Raw genomic sequence first — 21,287 nt, 5'->3', positions numbered from 1 at the left:
TCTTATTCAGCGCCTTGTGATAGCTTAATTTGAAATACGAAAGTGTAAGAGAAGATGCTTTGTTGGTTTCGTTCCATTTCGGGAGAAATCATTTCTTCATAGGAAGCACACCCACAGCTGGCTCAAATAAATAAAAATCGTTGTGATAATGTTGATAAAAAAAATGCATATTTGGTACACCGTGGTTGAAATGAAAATTCCTGTTAAGGACACGATGCAAGAGGGTGAGTATATTACACAATAAAATAGAACAGAAGACCATTTTTGGAGCAAACTGAACACCCCCCTCCGGAGCCACTGGGAATAATCTCCATTTTGTGAAATTTCATCCTTTTTGTGATAGAAGAGACACGTAAAAACATTAAGAAGTGGCGTGGGATGTGGTTTTTCGTTGACTATTTGTCGTGCTGTCAAACCCTTCGAGTGACAGGTAGGCCATGTGTGTTTGATATGGATGGATGACAGAAGTTCATTAGCATAATGTATGAAAAGCACATGGGTTGGTATTTTGTCGATGATACTGCGCCGACGGCCGTCGATCGTTTTATATTCTTTGACATTATATTGTGGCGATTTGTCCTCACATTCCAGCTGGGTCCGAGAGAATGCCACGTCTTTTGACGTTTTCTTAGCCGTGGTGAGTTTGTTTGCATTTTAAATTCATAATACATGTTATGAAATGCTAAATATTAGCATAATTTATAAGGAAGCGCCGATGTTTGTCGAATCACTGGTTACATGCGTTGAAGCCGGCTCATTCAGCGTTAGTGAAGGGATCACTTCGGACACATGTACCACGGAAAGAAAAAAAAAATATGGGTATATTATCTTAATTACAACCCCTATACATTTGGTTATTTGCTTAAATTAGCATCTTAACCAGATGAGCGATTCTGTGGCGGGCAATTCATAAACTGGCAAAGCGAAAGGAATTTTATGCACAGAAATTTTGGCTGCTGCCTTTGTCAGTGTTCTTGTCATTAGCACTGGCTGAGCCGATGTACTTTGCAGGTCATGCAGAAGTTGGTTTTGAATACTGGTTTTGGTTTTTTAATGATTCTTTCATTTATCACAGCTTAATGAAATTCTAGAATTTAACTATACTTCATTCAAAATGTTGTACTGATGTTAAAAAGTATCACATCTGCTTAGTTATGGTAAAATCTGCCATCCATTTGTCACTGATTAACAACCTCCATTCACATTGTGATGATACATTTTTACTTTTATTTCTTTTTTTTCTTTTGTTTAAATTAATTTTCAGTAGGCAATACTAATTTTGCAACAATGAATTTCACAAGATTTAACTGTGTGTTTAGACTTTGATCAAGGGAAATTATAAATTTGAAAAATAAATGAACAAATCAATAATAAAAAGCAAAAGAAATATGAATATCAAACTATATGTACATCAAGCATCTGTATGACATTCCCCACAAAGAGGTATGGGATGTACAGATTCAATCTTGACGCTTGGCAGGGATTTTAATTGTTAGCAGAACAGGCATACAGCTTGTCGGACAATATTCTCTGGCAGCCTGAATAGCCCAAATCTTTAGTGTGTACTGAAACCAGTAAAAGTCAACAAATGTGTCACTAGTTTTAAGTGAATGTCACTGCATGTGGTCATATCTTACCTGCATTTAATCATAGACACACCTGCATTAAATGGATGCTGTAAGTATTTGAACAATTGTTGAAGTAAGCATGCTGAGCGAGATGCCATGAGGGTGTGATGATTTGGCAGGTTCCTTGTGAGCACTTGCCAAGTTTGACAACTGGTGACTTTTTAATACGGGTCCTTTGGTCCTACCTGAGTGTGGGCTGTGGCAAAGTGGTCAGAGGATACGGGAAAAGGCATTCAAAAACAAATGTTATGGATATGAACAATGGTACTGACAAAAGTTATACCAAAAAACTGAAGAAAAAAAATCTAATTATTTTTGAGGTTTATTGTATATCTCTCAATAAAGCCCCTATTCTGTGCATAATATTTTCCGTCGCTGGTCGGATATTTTTGGAAGTGATGTCAGTGATGAAGTTTAGGTTTGAGGGACCAACTTAGCGCCCTCCATTTGGGCTGTGGTCGCCACATAGTTGTTTTGACAACTATCATCATAAACTTTTCCGGACTGTCAATCAAGAACATGCATTTGACCAATCATAATCAGTATTCTTAAATAGGTTGACATGATGTCGCATATATTAGTTACAAATGTTCAGTTGTTCTGTGAGTGACTTTCACCGGGAATGGAATGAAAAGTAATCTCATGTGAAGGAGTGGTGGCACATTGGATGTGGTGCATCCATCCATTGACATCCCGACTGCGACGGCTGAATATCCTGGCTGACTTTAGGGCTTTGGAAAACTGTGGTTTAGAGCTGTTTTTATGGCCTACAAAGAAATCTACATTGTTTTTGGTAATGTACATTTCTATGTGGACACGAGCCCTTCCCTGTTTCTTCCTGCCATAATCTTGACTGCTTTCGTATAAGTGAAATGTGTTTGAGTATGCCATAAAGTACCGTTGAAATAAAAATATTTTAGGCCACATCCTAAACTGCATGTTAAGAAATGACAAGCAAAAGCTTCAGGTGCTTGCCTGTCAATCTTTACGACACTCGACACTTTCCCACCTGTGGACACAGAAATTTCATGATTGATTCCCGTCCTTCCATTTCTCTTGGGGCCGTGGTTGATAGTGGTCTCTCATGCGGTCTACCGCTGAAGTTTACAGGAAACCATTTGTGTTCTACGAAACCAAAATGTGAAATCTGTCACACTATAACTACGGAGAGTTGCCAGTGAATTACTAAGTGTGAGTAGTTTACTTAAGGCACCGTGATTTCAACCCTCCCATAAAACTGGTATTAAGGGTGATGTTTTAGAAAAGTGAAAGATTCTTAAAGAAGTTCTTAAAAGTAAATTTCCAAGCCTGAATATACCCTCATTCGCCTTTAATTTGTTATTGTTGACTTCAGTGTTACAGTGCAACGTAACCTGTTTTTCACTTTGCTGATCCCTGTTTCATGGAAAAACAACTGTTTTGTGAAAGGTGAAATAAATCTTTAGAACAATGTCTGCCTCGCAGCCCTGGTAAATAAATAAATGCAAAATGTGAAAGAGTCAAGGTGAAGCTTTCTCTTCTCTTTTATTTTGATTACCTGCATGTAAATGTACACTACTGGTGTAAAATCTTATCATTGCACTGAAATGTTGAAACACAAGCTCTTGAATTACAAAATATTAAAAAAAAAACTATAAAAAAATCCCTCAAAAAAATGTAAACTTACATGCGATGTACAACACAGGTTTGAAATTTTTCACCAAGCTGATAAACCATCACAATGTGGAAAAGTCATGTCAAGCTGATTTGGCCATGAAGTAAGCCATTTTTAAAAGGAGGGTGTACATTTGCCATATTGGAGACTGGAGGGGCCTGGTGTCTGTAAATGGATGGACTTTCCTGTCTGGTGTCTCTGGCATGATATTCCAGTGAGGCAGCACAATAAATGGGATAACATTTTGATTAACTTGCTTTAACAGGATTACATATTGCTGGCCTCCAATGTATACTATAAATCTTCAACCTTTTCAACCTCTAAAACACTTTTTTCAGGTTTAATTTACGCTTACAATTATGATGAACATGATACCTAAAATGATTCATTTGTGTCAATACAGATGCAAGCTTTATAAACCTGTGCAAATTATTTTTCAGCATCCCATAATTCTCTATGAACGTTTTAAAGTATTGGTTGCAGTGGTGGTTGAAAATGTCAAAGAATTTGGGTAATCAGTGAAATATGCCTTAGTACTGCATAAAATACCAGTTAGATAAAATTCTACATGATTCCATCATGATATGACAGGTGTAATGTTGTAAACGTCTTGCGTGTAAAACTAAAAGTCCAAGCAAAAGCAAAGATGTTGCAGTGTAAAGTAATCATGTACATGTAACCCAGCCAAATCTTTGCATGCTTAAGCCATTGTCTTTGAATTAGAAGGTGGAATTCTGAGGTCAAACCTTTGTAAAATGGTGATGGATTTTAACCACGATCAAGCATTCCTGGAAGGACATGTCGAAAATGCAAGCATGTTGCTAGGGGTACTGCTAAACACCACATAGTAAATGGGATTTGTGAAAGCTTGTTTGTTTTATGCTTTCTCAGGTCTATATCTAGAGCCATTTTAGTTCCAAAAAAACATTTGGGCTCCCAAACTTTTGGGTGCCCAAACAAAAATATGATAGTTTACCAATAAAAAGTTGACGATAGTTTACCAATAAAAAGTTGAGTTTTCATACAACTGTCTTTCATTCAAAGATTAAGAAGCTCCTGAAAAAAGAGTGTGTTACAATGAGTATAATTTCTTCATGTGTGATTACAATGTCATGTTAAAAGTTTGGGATCAAAACCTCAAATTGGTTTCTAGATATGGTCATGTTTTATAACAGAACATAGCATAAAATGCGGAGACTGATCATTGATGCTATAATAACTTTATTATTATCATACATGTGCAATGTATGTGTTATAGACAAAATTGTCCATACCCTGATTCCTCAACTTTTTCGCATATGAAAGACCAAATTTCAGTGCAATTTATGCACATTTATAATTAAACTTTAGAGAAAAAAACTATGGTGGCTGGAATGGCCAATTGCAGGACTTCACAAACAATATGATTTTATCAGTTTACACAGAATAATGCTTTCAGAGTAAGATTGAATAAACACATTGCAAACATGCGAAAAGGTTGAAGAATCCTGAAAGTGTTTCACAGAATCGAGGGAAGAGGTATTGGCACAATTGTTGTATTGAAGACATTGAGAGTATTTCCTACAATAACACAACAGCTATGACACGTTGAAGAAAACCCTTCTCCTTCTCCGTGTATTTGAATTAAAAAAGCTGGATCCGAACTTGGAAGGAAACGTCAAAGTACATGAAAAAAACAAATAAACAGAAAGAAACACCAAAGAACATTCCAAGAAGCTATACAAATTCACATACATGTTTTTTTGAAAAAAAAACAAGAGAGAAAGAATTAAGCAAGCAATAAAAACAACATCTTCAACTTTACATTTTTGAAATTGTGGACAAAAAACATTGTAAACTTTTAATAAAAAAACAAGAGAGAAAGAATTAAGCAAGCAATAAAAACAACATCTTCAACTTTACATTTTTGAAATTGTGGACAAAAAAAACATTGTAAACTTTTAATAATGTGAAAAGCTTTAGAGTTCGCCATTATGGTCTGCACCATCTAACAAATTATCATGATTATTTTCAGGCGCCTTGTTACTTTTGAGAATTCATGTACATATGTACAATAAACATTTAACCAGAGTGAAATGCAGCAGATTAGTTGTGCCACCCATTTGACTGTAATGATGAAAGAATTGTTGAAATATATCTAATATTAATGTAAATAAGAGACTTGCGTGTAGTAACAAAGATATTGATTGATAAGTAAACAGTATTAAATCACACAATTTCAACATCATATGAATCAAAGTACATATGATACAATTTTTTTGTTTCCTTAATCGGCCTTTTTTTTGATTGGGTCACCCAGTATGGGAATGAACATGTGGCCCTGTGTACAGTTTCTGTATACATTTGTATGTGTAACAGTCACATATGAAAAAACATTACCCTAATTACTTAACTTTTTCACATATAAAAGAGCAATTTTCATTGCAATTTATGCACATTTTATTTTTGATTTTGGAGACAAAACTACATTGATAGGACTTGACAATTTCAGGGCTTCACAAAAACTATGACTTTATCAGTCTACGCAGAATAATGTCTTCAGAATATGCTTAAACAAACACCTTGCAAACATGCGAAAAGGTTGAAGAATTACTCTGTGTGTACATATGATTGTATTCACACATGTGGAATGTAGCTTGACTGTTGTATTGGTGGGACATCTGCCTGCTTGCACATGAACACGTACAGTTTGGTGCTAATCTGATGGGAACAGTGCGTATATAAATATGGACCATAATCATCCCATCATGGGGTTAATTCTGCAAGTTATTCTGTGAGGTCAGGATTGTCTAGGCTTTAGTTTTATCTCTGTTTGGATTCATTACACTACTGGCCCCCCAATCCTGATGGTTGGCTGGCCCCTTAGTGGCCAAGGATAGGTTTGCCAGTGGAACTGCCCAGTGACCTGCAGGCTATATCCTTCTGTCAGACTATGCAGATAAATTATAGATTTCTAGCGCAGGTTAATGCATGGGTGTACTTGCTCCTTCACAGGAATCGATCAATACCTCATTAGCATAATGGACGGCCAGGCCTGCTTTGCCACAACGGATTGCCAGAGCTCTGCAAATTCCTGTTGTCCTCATTTGCCTGCGAACAGCGGCATCAGCTCCAGACCTGATGTGCACTGTGGAAAAGCTGGTGCTGCTGCCGTGGCTACATGGATTCCTTCGCTCCCGTCTTCCCCCAGCCTCTGTCAATATTCCATTAGCGGGGGGTGGGGGGGAGGGCGCGCAGCGACGCATTGTTCTGCCTAGCCAGACGTTGTCACCTTCGCAATCCAATCTTCCCCTTAAGGAAAAAGTGCTTGGGCTGTTGGGCTTTGTGAGATGCGCCGTCTTCTGTGAAATTACACGTTCGCTGGAAATATTTCCGAACAAGGACTGAGGGAGCCATATAGCGACAGCAGTTGATTTGACCAAACATGTTGTTATCGATCACTAACCCATTTTCTATCCCTTCATCTCGCACCCACCCGTCACTTTTTTTTTTTTTTCTGGCTTATTATTCAAGATGGTACTGAATTGCTTGGCACTATGTACATTTATGCTAATACAGCCTTCAAGCGTTTGAGCAGCTAAAGTGTGTTGAATGTTAAACAGTTGTGTAAAAGGCTTCTGAGACTGGCTCCTATACCTTCGGTAAAAAAATTCTCGTGCTTAGCTCCTTCTAACATTAAGCACAGCCATAACATCTAGTTTATTTAACATTTCTAATGCTACATGAATTAATCAGCTCAGACATTGCATGATTAGAACAATGTGGATATAAACTCTGAATTAAAAACCAATTAAAATTTTTAATTTTTTTAAAAATCTTTTCCATTGTACGTGCACCAAATGTGTCCAGTTGTTGGAATGTGGTTTTAATGTGCTAAAGTTGTAATAAATGTTATTATAATGGTGTATTAAAAAGCGATAAATAAGTTGTTACATAATAAAAGTCCTGAAATAATTTAGCAAGGGTAACACAAACTTGACACTAAACCCCAAATTTAAATCTTCTTAAAATTTTGTTGGTTATTGGAATCCAATAACCTAGATGAAAGCTCTAGTCTTGAATACGCTTTTTAAAGTAGTCATTCTTGTTCTGTCAACCCTTGTTCTGTTGTAATCTTAAACATGTTTTTCAAAAGCGACAGATTAGTTATTGCATGACAAAGCTTGGGGAACAATTCAGACAACACAGCAAAGGGGGCACATTCTTAAAATCAGTCCCCAGAAGTCTGTTAAAATCTTCTTAATTGATTTGAAGGTGAATATGTACCAAATGTTTCCAGTTATCTGAAGTAGATTCCTCTGTGCTAGTGTTGAACATGTTGATAACCAGTATAAACTGGTTCCGCCACATATGTTGAACACCACCATGAATGTACTATGTTAAGAGTTACATATTATACACTGACTTTTAGAATAGGTCTGATTTGAGGGAATCTCTGCTTTAACGTGGGTTTTTTTTATTTTTTTTTTTTTTAAGTGGAACAACTTAAGTTGCTTTCTGAATAAATGAGACAAAATGAAGAACAAGCCCTCTGTGAAGAGATATCTTCAGAATGGACCAGTGGTGGTCCGTTTGCCCATGGCAGCATGTAGACTTAAGATTCTGGGTTTTGCAGTATCTAATCAGCCCAGATGTAAAGACTAAGGATTTCTTCTTGTGGTAATTCATCATTCAGCTTATGAAAGTCTTAGCAAAATAATATGGCGAGAGAATTGTGGTCTAAAGCCGCCGTTGTTTAACCAGTGATCAATACAGATGGTGGCAAGACTGCCCCATGGCAATAGAGCCTGGGTGTTGGGCAGTCCAGGGGCAATGTACCAGTCCGTCTTACTAATCAGAGACTGAGATGGACTTTCAGCGCTCTCGGCTGACAGCTCCATAATCTGCATTAATCAGCCATAGTTTTTCACTGCTACGATCATAAGATATTTACATGGAAATGATGTGCAGCTTCCTCAAATGACAGAGTGCAGCTGTCACTGCAAGAGCATTGCTCAGCCGTACTAAAGTGCATTGATACTGCTAGGCCGGGTTGGGGTTGGCTATTAAAAATGCTCCAGACAGTGCTAGGTCCTTTTCCCTTTTTCTCCTCTGCCTTTATGTGGACAAGCAGCCTAAAAAGAAAGTTTTCATTTTTTATTCCTTTTTGATTTCTTTTATTGGTATGTTGAAACTACCAGTAGTTTGGCGTATTTTGGTTGAAAGATTCAGAATTGCAGTACTTGGTCCATGGTCAGGAACACATTACCTTCTATTGTTCTCTTCTTGTGAACTCTTTTCAAAAAAAATCACTTGGTCAACAATTGAATGAAAACACACAAAAGATTACTTTATGACACAAAGTTTTAATGGTTTTTGTGTCTGTAAAAATACTTTCTGTCTAAAAACCAGTTCAGATATATATTTATGATACTATGTGTCCAGTTTCTAATCATAGTGATGTTTTCAACGGTACCTTGTTTTGGTCTGTTGTGTCAGAAAAATCAAACATCAAAGTTTAATAAAATTCTAGTCTTTGTTAACACACCTGTACTCGTGTGTATGTAAAATACTACCTACATGGTGCCTTGTCGTCATATGACTGAAATATTGTTAGGTAGGATATTAAACCCAGACCATCCGTACGTACCTATGTTCCAGCATGGTGCAATGAAGCAATAATCGTTCAGTCATTCATTCATTCTTTTTGTGTGAAACCGTTAGAGCAATTGATAATGTTTGCTGGCCCATTAACACGTCTAATTGAGAATTACATTATTTATTTATTTATTTGATTGGTGTTTTATGCCGTACTCAAGAATATTTCACTTATACGATGGCGACCAGCATTATGGTAGGCGGTAGACCCATGACCATCCACAGGTTGCTGAAAGGCCTTCCCACATAAGGCCGGAGAGGAAACCAGCATGAGCTGGCCTTGAACTCACGGCGACAGAATTACATTATTGTGTGTAGAGATCCATTTACATTTATACATGAACCCAAATGTTGATTCATTTATTTTTGGTAACTTGACCAGAATGTCCAGAATTTCTGCTACACGTATGATCTTTTGATAGGCATGGCGTTTGTAATTTAAATGTAGCATTTTTCAGTACTTTTGAAACAAAAACTTGATCGTAAAAATTTATACAACCCCCCCCCCCCCCAGAAACCCAAAAACAAATGCATTTTCACAGTACTGTATTTTAAGATTTGAATTTTTAGTTTTGAATGAAATAATTGAAGAAAACAAAATGTTGTAGGAGGAAAAGGAAAAGGGGAGTGGTTAGAATCGGAAGTAAAAATAAATTTTTTTTATCTGTTATAAAAAGCTGGATTATGTATTGTACAATAGTAAAAGTTAAATTAAATTTTTTAGAGGGGAAAGTTAGGCCTATTCCTATGTGGAAAATGTGTACACTTGTAATCAAGTGTAATAAAGAAAATCTGCTTTGCTCAAAGAAGGATTTACTTGGCCCTTTGACTTTTTTTCATCTTATTCTTTATAATTTTTTGGTATTGACTATACTGTAAAGAACGCTGATGGCTTAATATGACAGATTAACGAATGAATGATTATGGCTTTTAGGCACGTCAGATAAGTTACAGCCATAATTATAATGGCGGGAACAAGAAACTGTGGCAGATAAGTGACGTAGCCTCATCTTTAGATCGCCGTTAATCACATCTGTATTGTTTCATTTCTCACGTCTAAAATCAGGTTTATTGCTTAAGTATTTCGAGTGGGAGCTATCTTTCCCTCATTATACACAAATTAATCCATGGATTACTAGTATTATGTCATACACAGACTTGAGTGAAACATCATAATTAGACAGTTAAAGCACATGTAAATATGTTACAGAGAAAGACGGTTTGAAGACGGTTGCAAAAAGTCCTTAAGCCCATACAAGTGAAGCACATTGCCCTAGTTTAAGTAGCAATTCAAAATACCTCCCTCATTCAATAGCTGGACAGCAGGTGTCATTGTGTCCAACCTCTAGCGGAACGTTCTCCCCCCTCCCCCGAACCACAATCTGTGTGACCTCTGACCTGAGAGGTGCCATTGATGTACGGCTGTCCAGGGAGCCTGTCGGCTGCACACTCGCTGCTCTCTCTCTCGGTCGCCAGCGCACAGGCTGCCAGTCGCACAGCTCCCACCGACCGCATTGGATATCCAATTCTGCCAGGTGGATCAGATATGATAATAAGATGGAGCAGTAATATTTAGCAGCAGTCCTGCATCTGTTAATAATTCTAATCAGTTAAAGGCCGGTTTTGACACAATGGATGCAGGGCACTGTAGTTTGACAATAAATCGCGTTCTGTGATGTTTCAAAGGGACAGCTCACTATGTGCTTATGGTCTCACCCGTTTTTCCCTCCTCTTTCTCTCTAGCTTTTCTCCTCAACATCTTGGCTTTTTTTTTTCCCACTTCCAACCTGATGCCTTTTTTTTGTGCTGTCAACTCTTCTGTTCTCTCCACAGAGGTTTGGTACCAACCTACCTTTTTTTTTTTCTCCTGACGTGTATCATTTTTTTTCTCTGTCTGACACCGGTGTTTTGTACTTGCAGGAAACTGGCTGATTTTCTCGCGGAGTGGCTTCCGTCAAGATAACGAAAATTCCACCTCCACCGGGGCTCGGGCTTCTGATAATGGATGCCGATTCCAATGATGGAACAGCGTCTGAAGTTCTTAACGGAGACACGAAGCCCGACCCAGCCAAACTGGCCCAGTCTGCCATCATCAAACAGGTAGGTGCTAATCCCCTTTCGTCACCTCACTGCTCAGGTGAGCAGGCCTGTGCCCGGTTACAAGCCCTGCCCCTTCCCAACCCACATCACTTTAATACATTAGCCCCGGCAAGTGAGATCTGAGGCCTTATCATACGTAATGGATGCGGGGTGCCCTGTGCCCACTACCGCCGCAGGTACCACGACTGCCTCGATGTTCTGCTGCAGGTACTCCGGGCAGCCAGCTTTCCCCGGCTTCACTCATTAACAAATCTATGATAATCATATGAAACGTTGAAAGAGAAATAAATAATGAAGTGATTTGACAACGGCCAGTGGAGTGTTGTTGATGATCGGGAAGACGAGGGTGATGGAAGGACTGTTTGGGTTAACTGGTGCACCTCATCACAAAACACATCCCAAGTAAGATGTACTCTACAAACTGTACATGTAGGGCTAATTCTGTGCTTTTTTTCATTTTCTAATGCTTAGGAGGTATAGCAGACATGTATTGTAATACTACCTACAGACCTGTACATGTACATGTGTACCGGAGTCAGTTTTGAGTGGAGCAGTATCTTTTCTTCATCCACATCTAAATGTGCTGTCGCATGTATTTGTGTCATTATGTACGGCAGTATTTCCATTGTACACCAGTCAGTGCACATCGTTTGGGTTAGGATAACGGTGTATAATTGTTCACATGCTTTTAGCCTTGATTCTTCTGTGCTTGTCCCACCCCCACCCCAGTATTATTCTCATTGGGCTTCTGTACACACCAGTGCCCATGCACATACATGTACATGTATTGTAGCGAGTTTGATTTACCACACGCCTGAAGGATGTATCACGTGCTGAAAGGGACCTGGGGAAGAATCCAGTGCCAGTGGAAGCTCTGTAAGATGGCCACAAGTCTCTCTTCAGAGTCCATTGATTTTACGAATGTTAGCGTGCATAGAGAGCCGACTGGCCTCGTCAAGCCAAACTACACACACAAATTCTCCACACACTATTATGCGGAGGAATTGATTTTCTATGCCACAACCAAATTTTTCACACCCGGATGATCTCTATGTTAGCAATGTGGAGCTCTGAGCTAGGGATAAATGGGGGAGAGGAAAAAAAAACCTCGCATGCATCACACAGAACATGCAGAATGTTCGTGATTTATGATTTTAATAACTTTCTCATATATTTGCGTGTTGAAATGCTGCTTTATTATCTGTTAGCCCCTGTTTAGAACTGAGCATTTCGATTGTGTATGTTCTAATTGTCCCAGTCTGTTCGTGTAATCCGGTGTTATGATTTCTGCATAAGGTAGTGCAACATATATACTCTATGTCACCTGAAGACACGCTTTTTTTTTCGGCGACACATTTTACTTGATTTTGATTGATTCATCCATCTGATTCGTATAGGGTCATTTAAAAGTTTTATTTGAAGTTTTGATTTCTAATATCAGAAAAAAACTCCAGTGGTGGCATCAGAAGTATTATTTTAAGGCTCTTATGTGGGTTTGAAAGTGCATCTTTTCATGCTAAACTTCAGTTGAAATGCAGTAATCTCTTATCAGAAAAACTTAAGCGTTGTCATCAGAAGTACATGTATTATTTTAAGGCCTTTGTGTGCTTTTGAAAGTGCATCTTTACAGGCCAAGTGCTCTAAAGGTCAAATGCCGTACATGTATGCACATGAACTCAAATTTTATATTGTCATTGAGTTCAGTATCATACTCAAGAATATTTTGTACATTTTGTTTGTCATTTTGTTTGTTTATCTATTGATGTGATTGGTGTTAGGCACCTTACAACCGACCACCAACAGGTTGCTGACTGCAGTCCTTCCCAAGTTACGAGCCTTACTCAAGAAAATTTCACTTGTACATGTACAACCTCAGTGAGCATTATGATGATGGGAAACTGGCCAGAACCCAAGGGAAACCCACAACCGACCCACAACAGGTTGCTGACTGCAGTCCTTCCCAAGTAGGACTGGAGAGGAAGCCAGCATGAGCTTGACTTGAACTCACCTCAACCACTATGGTTAGAGGCTACTGTGTCATTGGCACGGCACTGGCACATTAACCTACTAGGGCAAATCAGTTTTATGGGTGGAGCAAGGGGAAGTGCATGGAGTAAATCCCAGCCTGTTTAGCAGGAAGCTTACTGTAGTTCTTCAGCCTTTTCGCATGTTTGCAAGGTGTTTATTCAAGCATATTCTGAAGGCATCAGCCTGTGTAGAATGATGCAATTATTTTTTTTTTTGTGATGCCCAGTCCAATCCATGTAGTTTTGTCTGCAAAATTAAATGATAAATGTGTACAGATTGCCATAAAAGTTAGGGAGAAAACTCAATATATACATGCGTGTGATATTGGTGGAGGCTTGAGATCTTAAGTGAACTTTATGTAAGACCAAATGAGGGCTGCTGAGGACTTTCTGAAGCCTCATGCATCTGCGGAAACAGGGCTAAATGTACATGTGTCTGTACTGAGGTACATGTATGGATTGAACTAACATGTTCTCTGTGTGCAAGCCTCTGCAAGTGAAAAATAAGAATCTTAGCCATTTTACCTTGTTGCCAGGAAGCAGTTGACAGCACTCTGAGGCCTGCTAGTTTTCCTGATTCCATTAGGTTCACATGTACATGTATATAAAATATACACATTGGATGTGATTGGTGGGTGAAGATCTGTGCTTGATATTACTGTTGACATTGCTGTTGACATTTGTGTTGACATCACTGTTGACATTGCCAAAGGATGAATGGTTTACTCCCGTTTCTCCACCCATCAAATTGTCAGCCATTTGTGCATAAGTGCATGTGCTTGAAATACAAGAGAATTGTGTTGAACACCGATAAGTCAAATGTTTCAAATACTTATCTACTGTTTGTACATGTAGTTTGTTGTGAGCAATTGGCAGGCCTTGTATTAAAGTAAATGTATGTCATATGTGAGAAAGCTTTCAGTGCCTTGTTAAAGGTCCATGGTTTTACCTGAGGCACTCCTCAAACCATTAAACTCGTCGCTATTATACATGTGTACAGTAAGTGAAAAACTTGTGGGTGTTGCTTTAAATATCAATTGATTTAGATCGACGGTAAATCAGGGATCTCGTAGTGTCCATCAGATGGACTCATCCTAAAATCAAAGGAGCAAAAAAATTTAAAGGGTGTAGGGGGATCAGTCGCACATCTTTCGGTGTCGATCCACAAAAGTAAAGGTACAAAAGATTAGGTAATTCTGGTGTAAGGCCACTGCAATTTTATATACAGTGTATTTAGTTACTTTTTTTTATATTTTTATGGACAAAAGCCATCTTTTTTCAAAATTTGTGGTTGTAAAGGTCAATGTTGTAAAGAAAGATCATAAATATGTCAAAATGAAACACAATAAGGTGGGTTTTCAGTTCTATTTTGAATCCCTGTGTTTAAATATTCTTTTCGTGTGATTTTGGAGACAAAACTGGTGGGATTGGCCAGTTTCAGAGCTTACAAAAATTGTACTTTTATCCTTATACACTGAATAATACCTTCAGAATATGCTTGAATATACAGCTTGCAAACATGCAGAAAGGGTGAAGAATTAAAGTAGCATTGGTATAGTCTAATTTGATTAAAATTGAAGTTTGTTCTCCTAGGTTTTTGTGTCAGAAATCGAATATTATGTTGTAGCTGTTATATGAAATTGGGTGGACTGTATCTGGGTTTTCCAGGCTCTATTATGCAAAATGCATGCTCATGGATATTGGCTTGATGGTCGCCCCGGATCTCACAATACAGTGTGTATAAAATATTCCTTCTTTACATTATATCATCTGCAAAATACATAACTTCCAGCGCTCCTTGTGCCATTCAGATTGTAGATTTTATTCCAGTCTGCATTGTTGACGGCACATCACTATTGATCCTTTTGTGCATTGGTATTCTGTCTGAGCTTCATTTATAAACTGCAGCGCATCAAAGCATGTTACAAAATAGCATTGATTTATTGACGGGTGAAGATAGTATATATGGTATACATACCAGGCTGCTTCCTAAGCGTTACGTGTCTATGTACATTACCTCAGACTGCCTCGCTCGTTAATTGTTAGCCATTAATTATGTCTGAAAACAATGCTACAGAAACAATGCTGTAAATAGCTTGATGTTGGTAATGAGAAAGCAGACTTTCTTAGATCATTTATTCATTAGCATTGACCATGTGTTCAGGTTAGAATGCTAACATTCTGAGAGAACTATGCAGAAATAATCCGCTCAGTTTTGTGAAGCTTGCGTCTTTAATGACATGAACAAATCATTTCTAGCGTCATTTTCATAATCATTATGTGCCTAAATCCCACTGGAAAAAGTGCTTTAGTGGTTGCAAAAGTTGAAGATTTACGGTATGTGGGTGAGATAATGCATCTGGGTTATGATCAAATGAGGTGATTGTCAGCATACCAGAATGGGGCCAAATTGTTACGTCGTTCACTCATTTGTACGGGATTTGTCTATTATTTTTATGTCTATGGGACATATTTTATTCATTTTCGTGCTGTTTTACAATGCCTAGCCAGTTCGCTTTATCAGTTTACACACTTAAATTACGTTGGATTTACCTCAGCTTTTCTCAAGGTGTTCACTCTGAACCATAGATTCAGCCAGAGTATGAAAATCAGCCTGTCTCATTTCCAGTTTTCTCTTTTCCCCTATCTCTTCCATGTTAATTTTGTTAAAATAGGCGTCTCATAGACACTGAGACACCCCCCTGGCTAACCCCATGCTCTGAAGATCTTCAAATATCAAACATTTTGACCTCTATATACATGTGTATGACTACTATATAAAGTACAGTCACATGTACATGTGTATGTAATTACAATGATATCGTTTTTTCCACAAGAAAATAAGGTGCCACTTTCAGAAAAATTCATTTCTCGTATCTTTTTTGGTAGAAGACCTTGTCTGGGTTATAGTGCATAAGGCGATGTCATTTACGAGAAAAGTTACGAAAAATTCGTATACGAAGTTTTGTGAAAGAGGTCTCAGGCCTGCAGATACAGTATACTGTACTTGACCTAAAAGTTTGTCTGGACTTTTATTGTCATTTTTTCTGAAAGCTTGATTCACAGGCATGAGATTTTTCCTCTTTTTGGATGAATTCCTCCTTATTTATACAAAAAATGCATCAGAAAAATGTTCAGAATTTAATTCAGAAGTGCTAAAAATGACAAAATTATGGTTGTGCTGTATAGTTTCCTCTTTTTCACCCTAGTGTCTGTCTGTATTCATCTTGGAAGGGTGTCTCAGTGTTTGTTTGGAAAGTAAGGTGATATCCTGCAGGAAAAGTATAGGTCTCAGTGAGGTGATATCCTACAGGAAAAGTATAGGTCTCAGTGAGGTGATATCCTACAGGAAAAGTATAGGTCTCAGTAAGGTGATATCCAACAGGAAAAGTCTCAGTGAGGTGATATCCTACAGGAAAAGTATAGGTCTCAGTGAGCGTGATATCCTACAGGAAAAGTATAGGTCTCAGTAAGGTGATTTCCTACAGGAAAAGTATAGTGAGGTAAAAGTAAAATTTTCAGTGAGGTGATATCCTATAGGAAAATTATCAGTCTCAGTAAGGTGATATCCTGCAGGAAAAGTATAGGTCTCAGTAAGGTGATATCCTACAGGAAAAGTATAGGTCTCAGTAAGGTGATTTCCTACAGGAAAAGTATAGTGAGGTAAAAGTAAAATTTTCAGTGAGGTGATATCCTATAGGAAAATTATCAGTCTCAGTAAGGTGATATCCTGCAGGAAAAGTATAGGTCTCAGTAAGGTGATATCCTACAGGAAAATTATAGGTCTCAGTGAGGTGATATCCTACAGGAAAAGTATAGGTCTGAATGAGAGGATATTCTACAGGAAAAGTATAGGTCTCAGTGAGGTGATATCCTACAGGAAAAGTACAAGTCTCAGTGAGGTGATATCCTACAGGAAAAGAATAGGTCTCAGTGAGGTGATATCCTACAGGAAAAGTAACGTTTATCTACCCCAAAGATTTTCAGGTCAAATGGAGTATTTTGATTATCCATTGTAATATCTCCGCTGATAAATTAAGTTACATATACATTTATTCCCCGTAGGAAAATATATCTATGCAAAAACTGTTCAAAATATTGCCTGATTTTGATAAAATTTACTGAGCAAGTTCACTTTTTATATCCGCAGACCAAGTTTGAAAAGCAACCCTAAACCATGCATGAGTTTTGTAGTTTTACTGAATTCTTATTTGTCATTTTCCAGCTAATAGCTTTTCAAAATATCATCCAATTTTGATCTTGGAATCAGTGAATCAGTGCAAAATCATTTTGTTACTTTATATCGGGTTTGAAAACCAGCGGGCTCATGCAAAGGTTTTGCATATTCAGTGATTTTCTTGAAGCGGATTGTTTGATTTTGAAAACCACATTGATCCATGCTTTCATGTTGGATATTTAGCAGACAGTATAATTTCTCTGCAGTAGCGAGCTTGAAGGAATTAGCATGAAGTACCCAACTGCCAGGGGATTAAACATGTACATGTACACAACAGCATAATTTATCATCCTTAGATGGGGGTAAATATTTGATGGTGCTTCAGGCTGTGGCGGCCTCTAGAACAGCCTGTTTCTACATCATGTACATGGACCAGTTTGTGTATCCACAAAATGTATGGATAAACACTGCATGCTGTACATGGATATGAATGTATACATGTACATGAACTGTTGACCAACTGATCCAAATGACGCAAATTCCAATGACCCAACTGTTCCACTGACCAGCTGATCCAAATGACGCAAATTCCAATGACCCAACTGTTCCACTGACCAGCTGATCCACCGACCAACTGATCCAACTGGCGTACATTCCACTGACCCAGCTGTTCCGCTGACCAACTGATCCAACTGGCGCACATTCCACTGACCCAAGTGTTCCACTGACCAACTGATCCAACTGATGTACATTCCACTGACCCAACTGTTCCACTGACCAACTGATCCAACTGACACATTCCACTGACCCAACTGTTCCACTGACCAACTGATCTAACAGACGTACATTCCACTGACGCACATTCCACTGACCCAACTGTTCCACTGACCAACTGATCCAGCTGATGTACATTCCACTGACTAACTGATCCAACTGACGTACATTCCACTGACCCAAATGATCCAACTGACACATTCCACTGACCCAACTGTTCCACTGATCAACTGATCCGCTGACCAACTGGTCCAACTGATGCACATTCCATTGACCCAACTGTTTCACTGACCAACTGATCCCACCAACATACATTTCATTGACACAACTGTTTCACTTACCAACTGATCCAAATGACGTACATTCTACTGACCCAACTGTTCCACTGACCAGCTGATCCAATTGATGTACATTCCATTGACCCAACTGATCCACATTCCATTGACACAACTGTTCCACTGACCAACTGATCTGACTGACGTACATTCTACTGACCCAACTGTTCCACTGTCCAGCTGATCCAATTGATGTACATTCCATTGACCCAACTGATCCACATTCCATTGACACAACTGTTCCACTGACCAACTGATCCAATTGATGTACATTCCATTGACCCAACTGATCCACATTCCATTGACACTACTGTTCCACTGACCAACTGATCTGACTGACGTACATTCTACTGACCCAACTGTTCCATTGACCAGCTGATCCAATTGATGTACATTCCATTGACCCAACTGATCCACATTCCATTGACACAACTCTTCCACTGACCAACTGATCCAATTGATGTACATTCCATTGACCCAACTGATCCACATTCCATTGACACAACTGTTCCACTGACCAACTGATCTGACTGACGTACATTCTACTGACCCAACTGTTCCATTGACCAGCTGATCCAATTGATGTACATTCCATTGACCCAACTGATCCACATTCCATTGACACAACTGTTCCACTGACCAACTGATCTGACTGACGTACATTCTACTGACCCAACTGTTCCACTGTCCAGCTGATCCAATTGATGTACATTCCATTGACCCAACTGATCCACATTCCATTAACACAACTGTTCCACTGACCAACTGATCCAATTGATGTACATTCCATTGACCCAACTGATCCACATTCCATTGACACAACTGTTCCACTGACCAACTGATCTGACTGACGTACATTCTACTGACCCAACTGTTCCATTGACCAGCTGATCCAATTGATGTACATTCCATTGACCCAACTGATCCACATTCCATTGACACAACTGTTCCACTGACCAACTGATCTGACTGACGTACATTCTACTGACCCAACTGTTCCACTGACCAGCTGATCCAATTGATGTACATGTACATTCCATTGACCCAACTGATCCAACTGACGCACATTCCATTGACCCAACTTCTTTTGTTTCTTGACTGATCGCCCCAAATGTGCTTTTGTTACTCTTAGCAAAGAATTTTGAAAAGAAAAGACAAGTACATGTAATACGATTAACCATAGTTATTTTGGAAGATGAGTGACAACAGACCTACAGGTAAATGGACAAAATCATTATGCTATTTTGGTAACTCCATAAGTCAACTTTTATTCGGTCACGACATGCACCATGTTAAAGCAGCCAGAGACAGGAAAGTGTGTCACTTGTATCCCAGGCCTGTAGACGTATCTGGTGTTGTCTTATCATGAAAGGATGACCCTGTGGTCTACACAATGCCCTATGCATCGAAATCAAAGAGTTTTTAAAAAATATAATAATTATCACTTCAGTAAAGCTGCATTCTATGTTACTGTTCTGTTTTACTTTGGTCATTGTTAAGGGCCAGGCGCTGTTATCAGACCATTGTTTTTCCCTGCCACGGCTGGCTGCGCTGAAAGTCACTGATTACTTTTAGAGGTTGTGTACAGTTACATTGTTCGCGCACACTTCAGCATTAATAATCAATATATGCTACTGTACCCTGCATAACTATCGTTTATATGCAGTATGCAGAGTTATGTGTAACTGTACATTATTTGTCTGTAGGCATTGGTGACTGCGTTCCCATGCAGATCTAATGAATTTGGAAGCGTAGAATTCTGATTGCGTAAGGTGGTATAGGATTGGGTAGTTGGCTGCTGTCATCAACAGGGCGCTGCAGATATGGCTTTTGGATGGCTTTTGATTTCAGGAGGAATGATTGAATATCGTGATACAGAGTCATTTAGGTGAGGGATGGGCTATAGTCTCCAGTCACACCTGACAGCGTAATCAATGCAGCTGTAATTGTCAAAACCATATCAAACTCGGACAGGCTTTTTGATGGGAATCCATCGTCCATCTGTGAAAACTGGCACCCTTTCCACAGCCATTAGCTTTGATGTTGTGATATCAGGGCCATATCTTTGTTGAGCTTTTGGTGGGGGTGGGGGAAGGGATGAAAATCAAAGTGCTGTACGTAAATGGATACGTAAAGTATTAAAATGCCATCAAATCTAACAGCTTAACAGTGAAAAATCAGTTCTGAAAGATTATGCCGAAATGTAAAATTTTCTGATTTTGCATGCTTAATATGCTGGAAAAGCTAACTCATTGAGACCTTAATTGTACTACTGAACCCAGAGAATTCTCCAGGCCACATTTGACATTTTCAATTTTAGCTTTATATTACGTGTATGTGTCTGTCCTATACACTTTTGTCCTTCTGAAGGGCAGCTTTCATGGAAGGAATGTCCACATAGAATAGCACATCATGTTGTAAAGTGATTGGTTCGGGAACTGCTCTTTTATATTAAAGCAAATGGGTAGAGGAATTGAGATTGTCAGCATCAGCACTTGAGAGGTGAAGCAGGCTGCTAAAGCCGTTTCCATACCAGGGTCAGTTTGGGGCGACCCATTCTGCCATACAGCATTTATTGATCGACTGCCGCTTGGACTATTTTCTCCGCCACCAAACCAGACAATTCCCTGGCCCTATATTCCTCTGCATCTATCCTGTGTTTACATAATAAACAACTTTAGAGTTTTAGGACTTGACAGGGAAGTCCTAGCAAGTGGATTGGTTGGGGGGTGGGGTGGGGTGGGGGGGGTGGGGCGTGATGCAGAGAGCTACTACTTGGTCCCTCTTAAAAGCCAACTGTCGAGAGACTGCTTTGCCTCTTAAGTCTAGTGTACATGTAGACCACCATGCTCTGATGTTCATAGAATCAAGACACCCTATTAGCATTTCCCTGGGCCTCCTACCGCTTTGCCAAGTAAATATGCACATATAGATGTGTATCAGCAATGGAGTGTC

General features: G+C 38.9%; 1 protein-coding gene across 1 annotated transcript in view; it reads left to right on the top strand.

Annotated features, from left to right (window-relative positions):
* The first annotated feature begins 307 nt into the window (after positions 1–307).
* LOC135477860 (POU domain, class 6, transcription factor 1-like) overlaps positions 308–21,287 on the top strand; it is a 36,517-nt gene continuing 15,537 nt past the window's right edge. The window contains exons 1-2 of the mRNA XM_064758066.1: positions 308–430; positions 10,840–11,019. Of these exons, the coding sequence (XP_064614136.1) occupies positions 10,921–11,019 (99 nt within the window). The 5' untranslated portion in view covers positions 308–430; positions 10,840–10,920. The remainder of the gene's footprint in view (positions 431–10,839; positions 11,020–21,287) is intronic.

The sequence above is a fragment of the Liolophura sinensis genome, chromosome 11 (assembly GCF_032854445.1).
Source record: "Liolophura sinensis isolate JHLJ2023 chromosome 11, CUHK_Ljap_v2, whole genome shotgun sequence".
NCBI lineage: Eukaryota > Metazoa > Mollusca > Polyplacophora > Chitonida > Chitonidae > Liolophura > Liolophura sinensis.
Note: the sequence above shows the minus strand (reverse complement) of the source record. Positions and strands in the feature narration are given on the sequence as shown.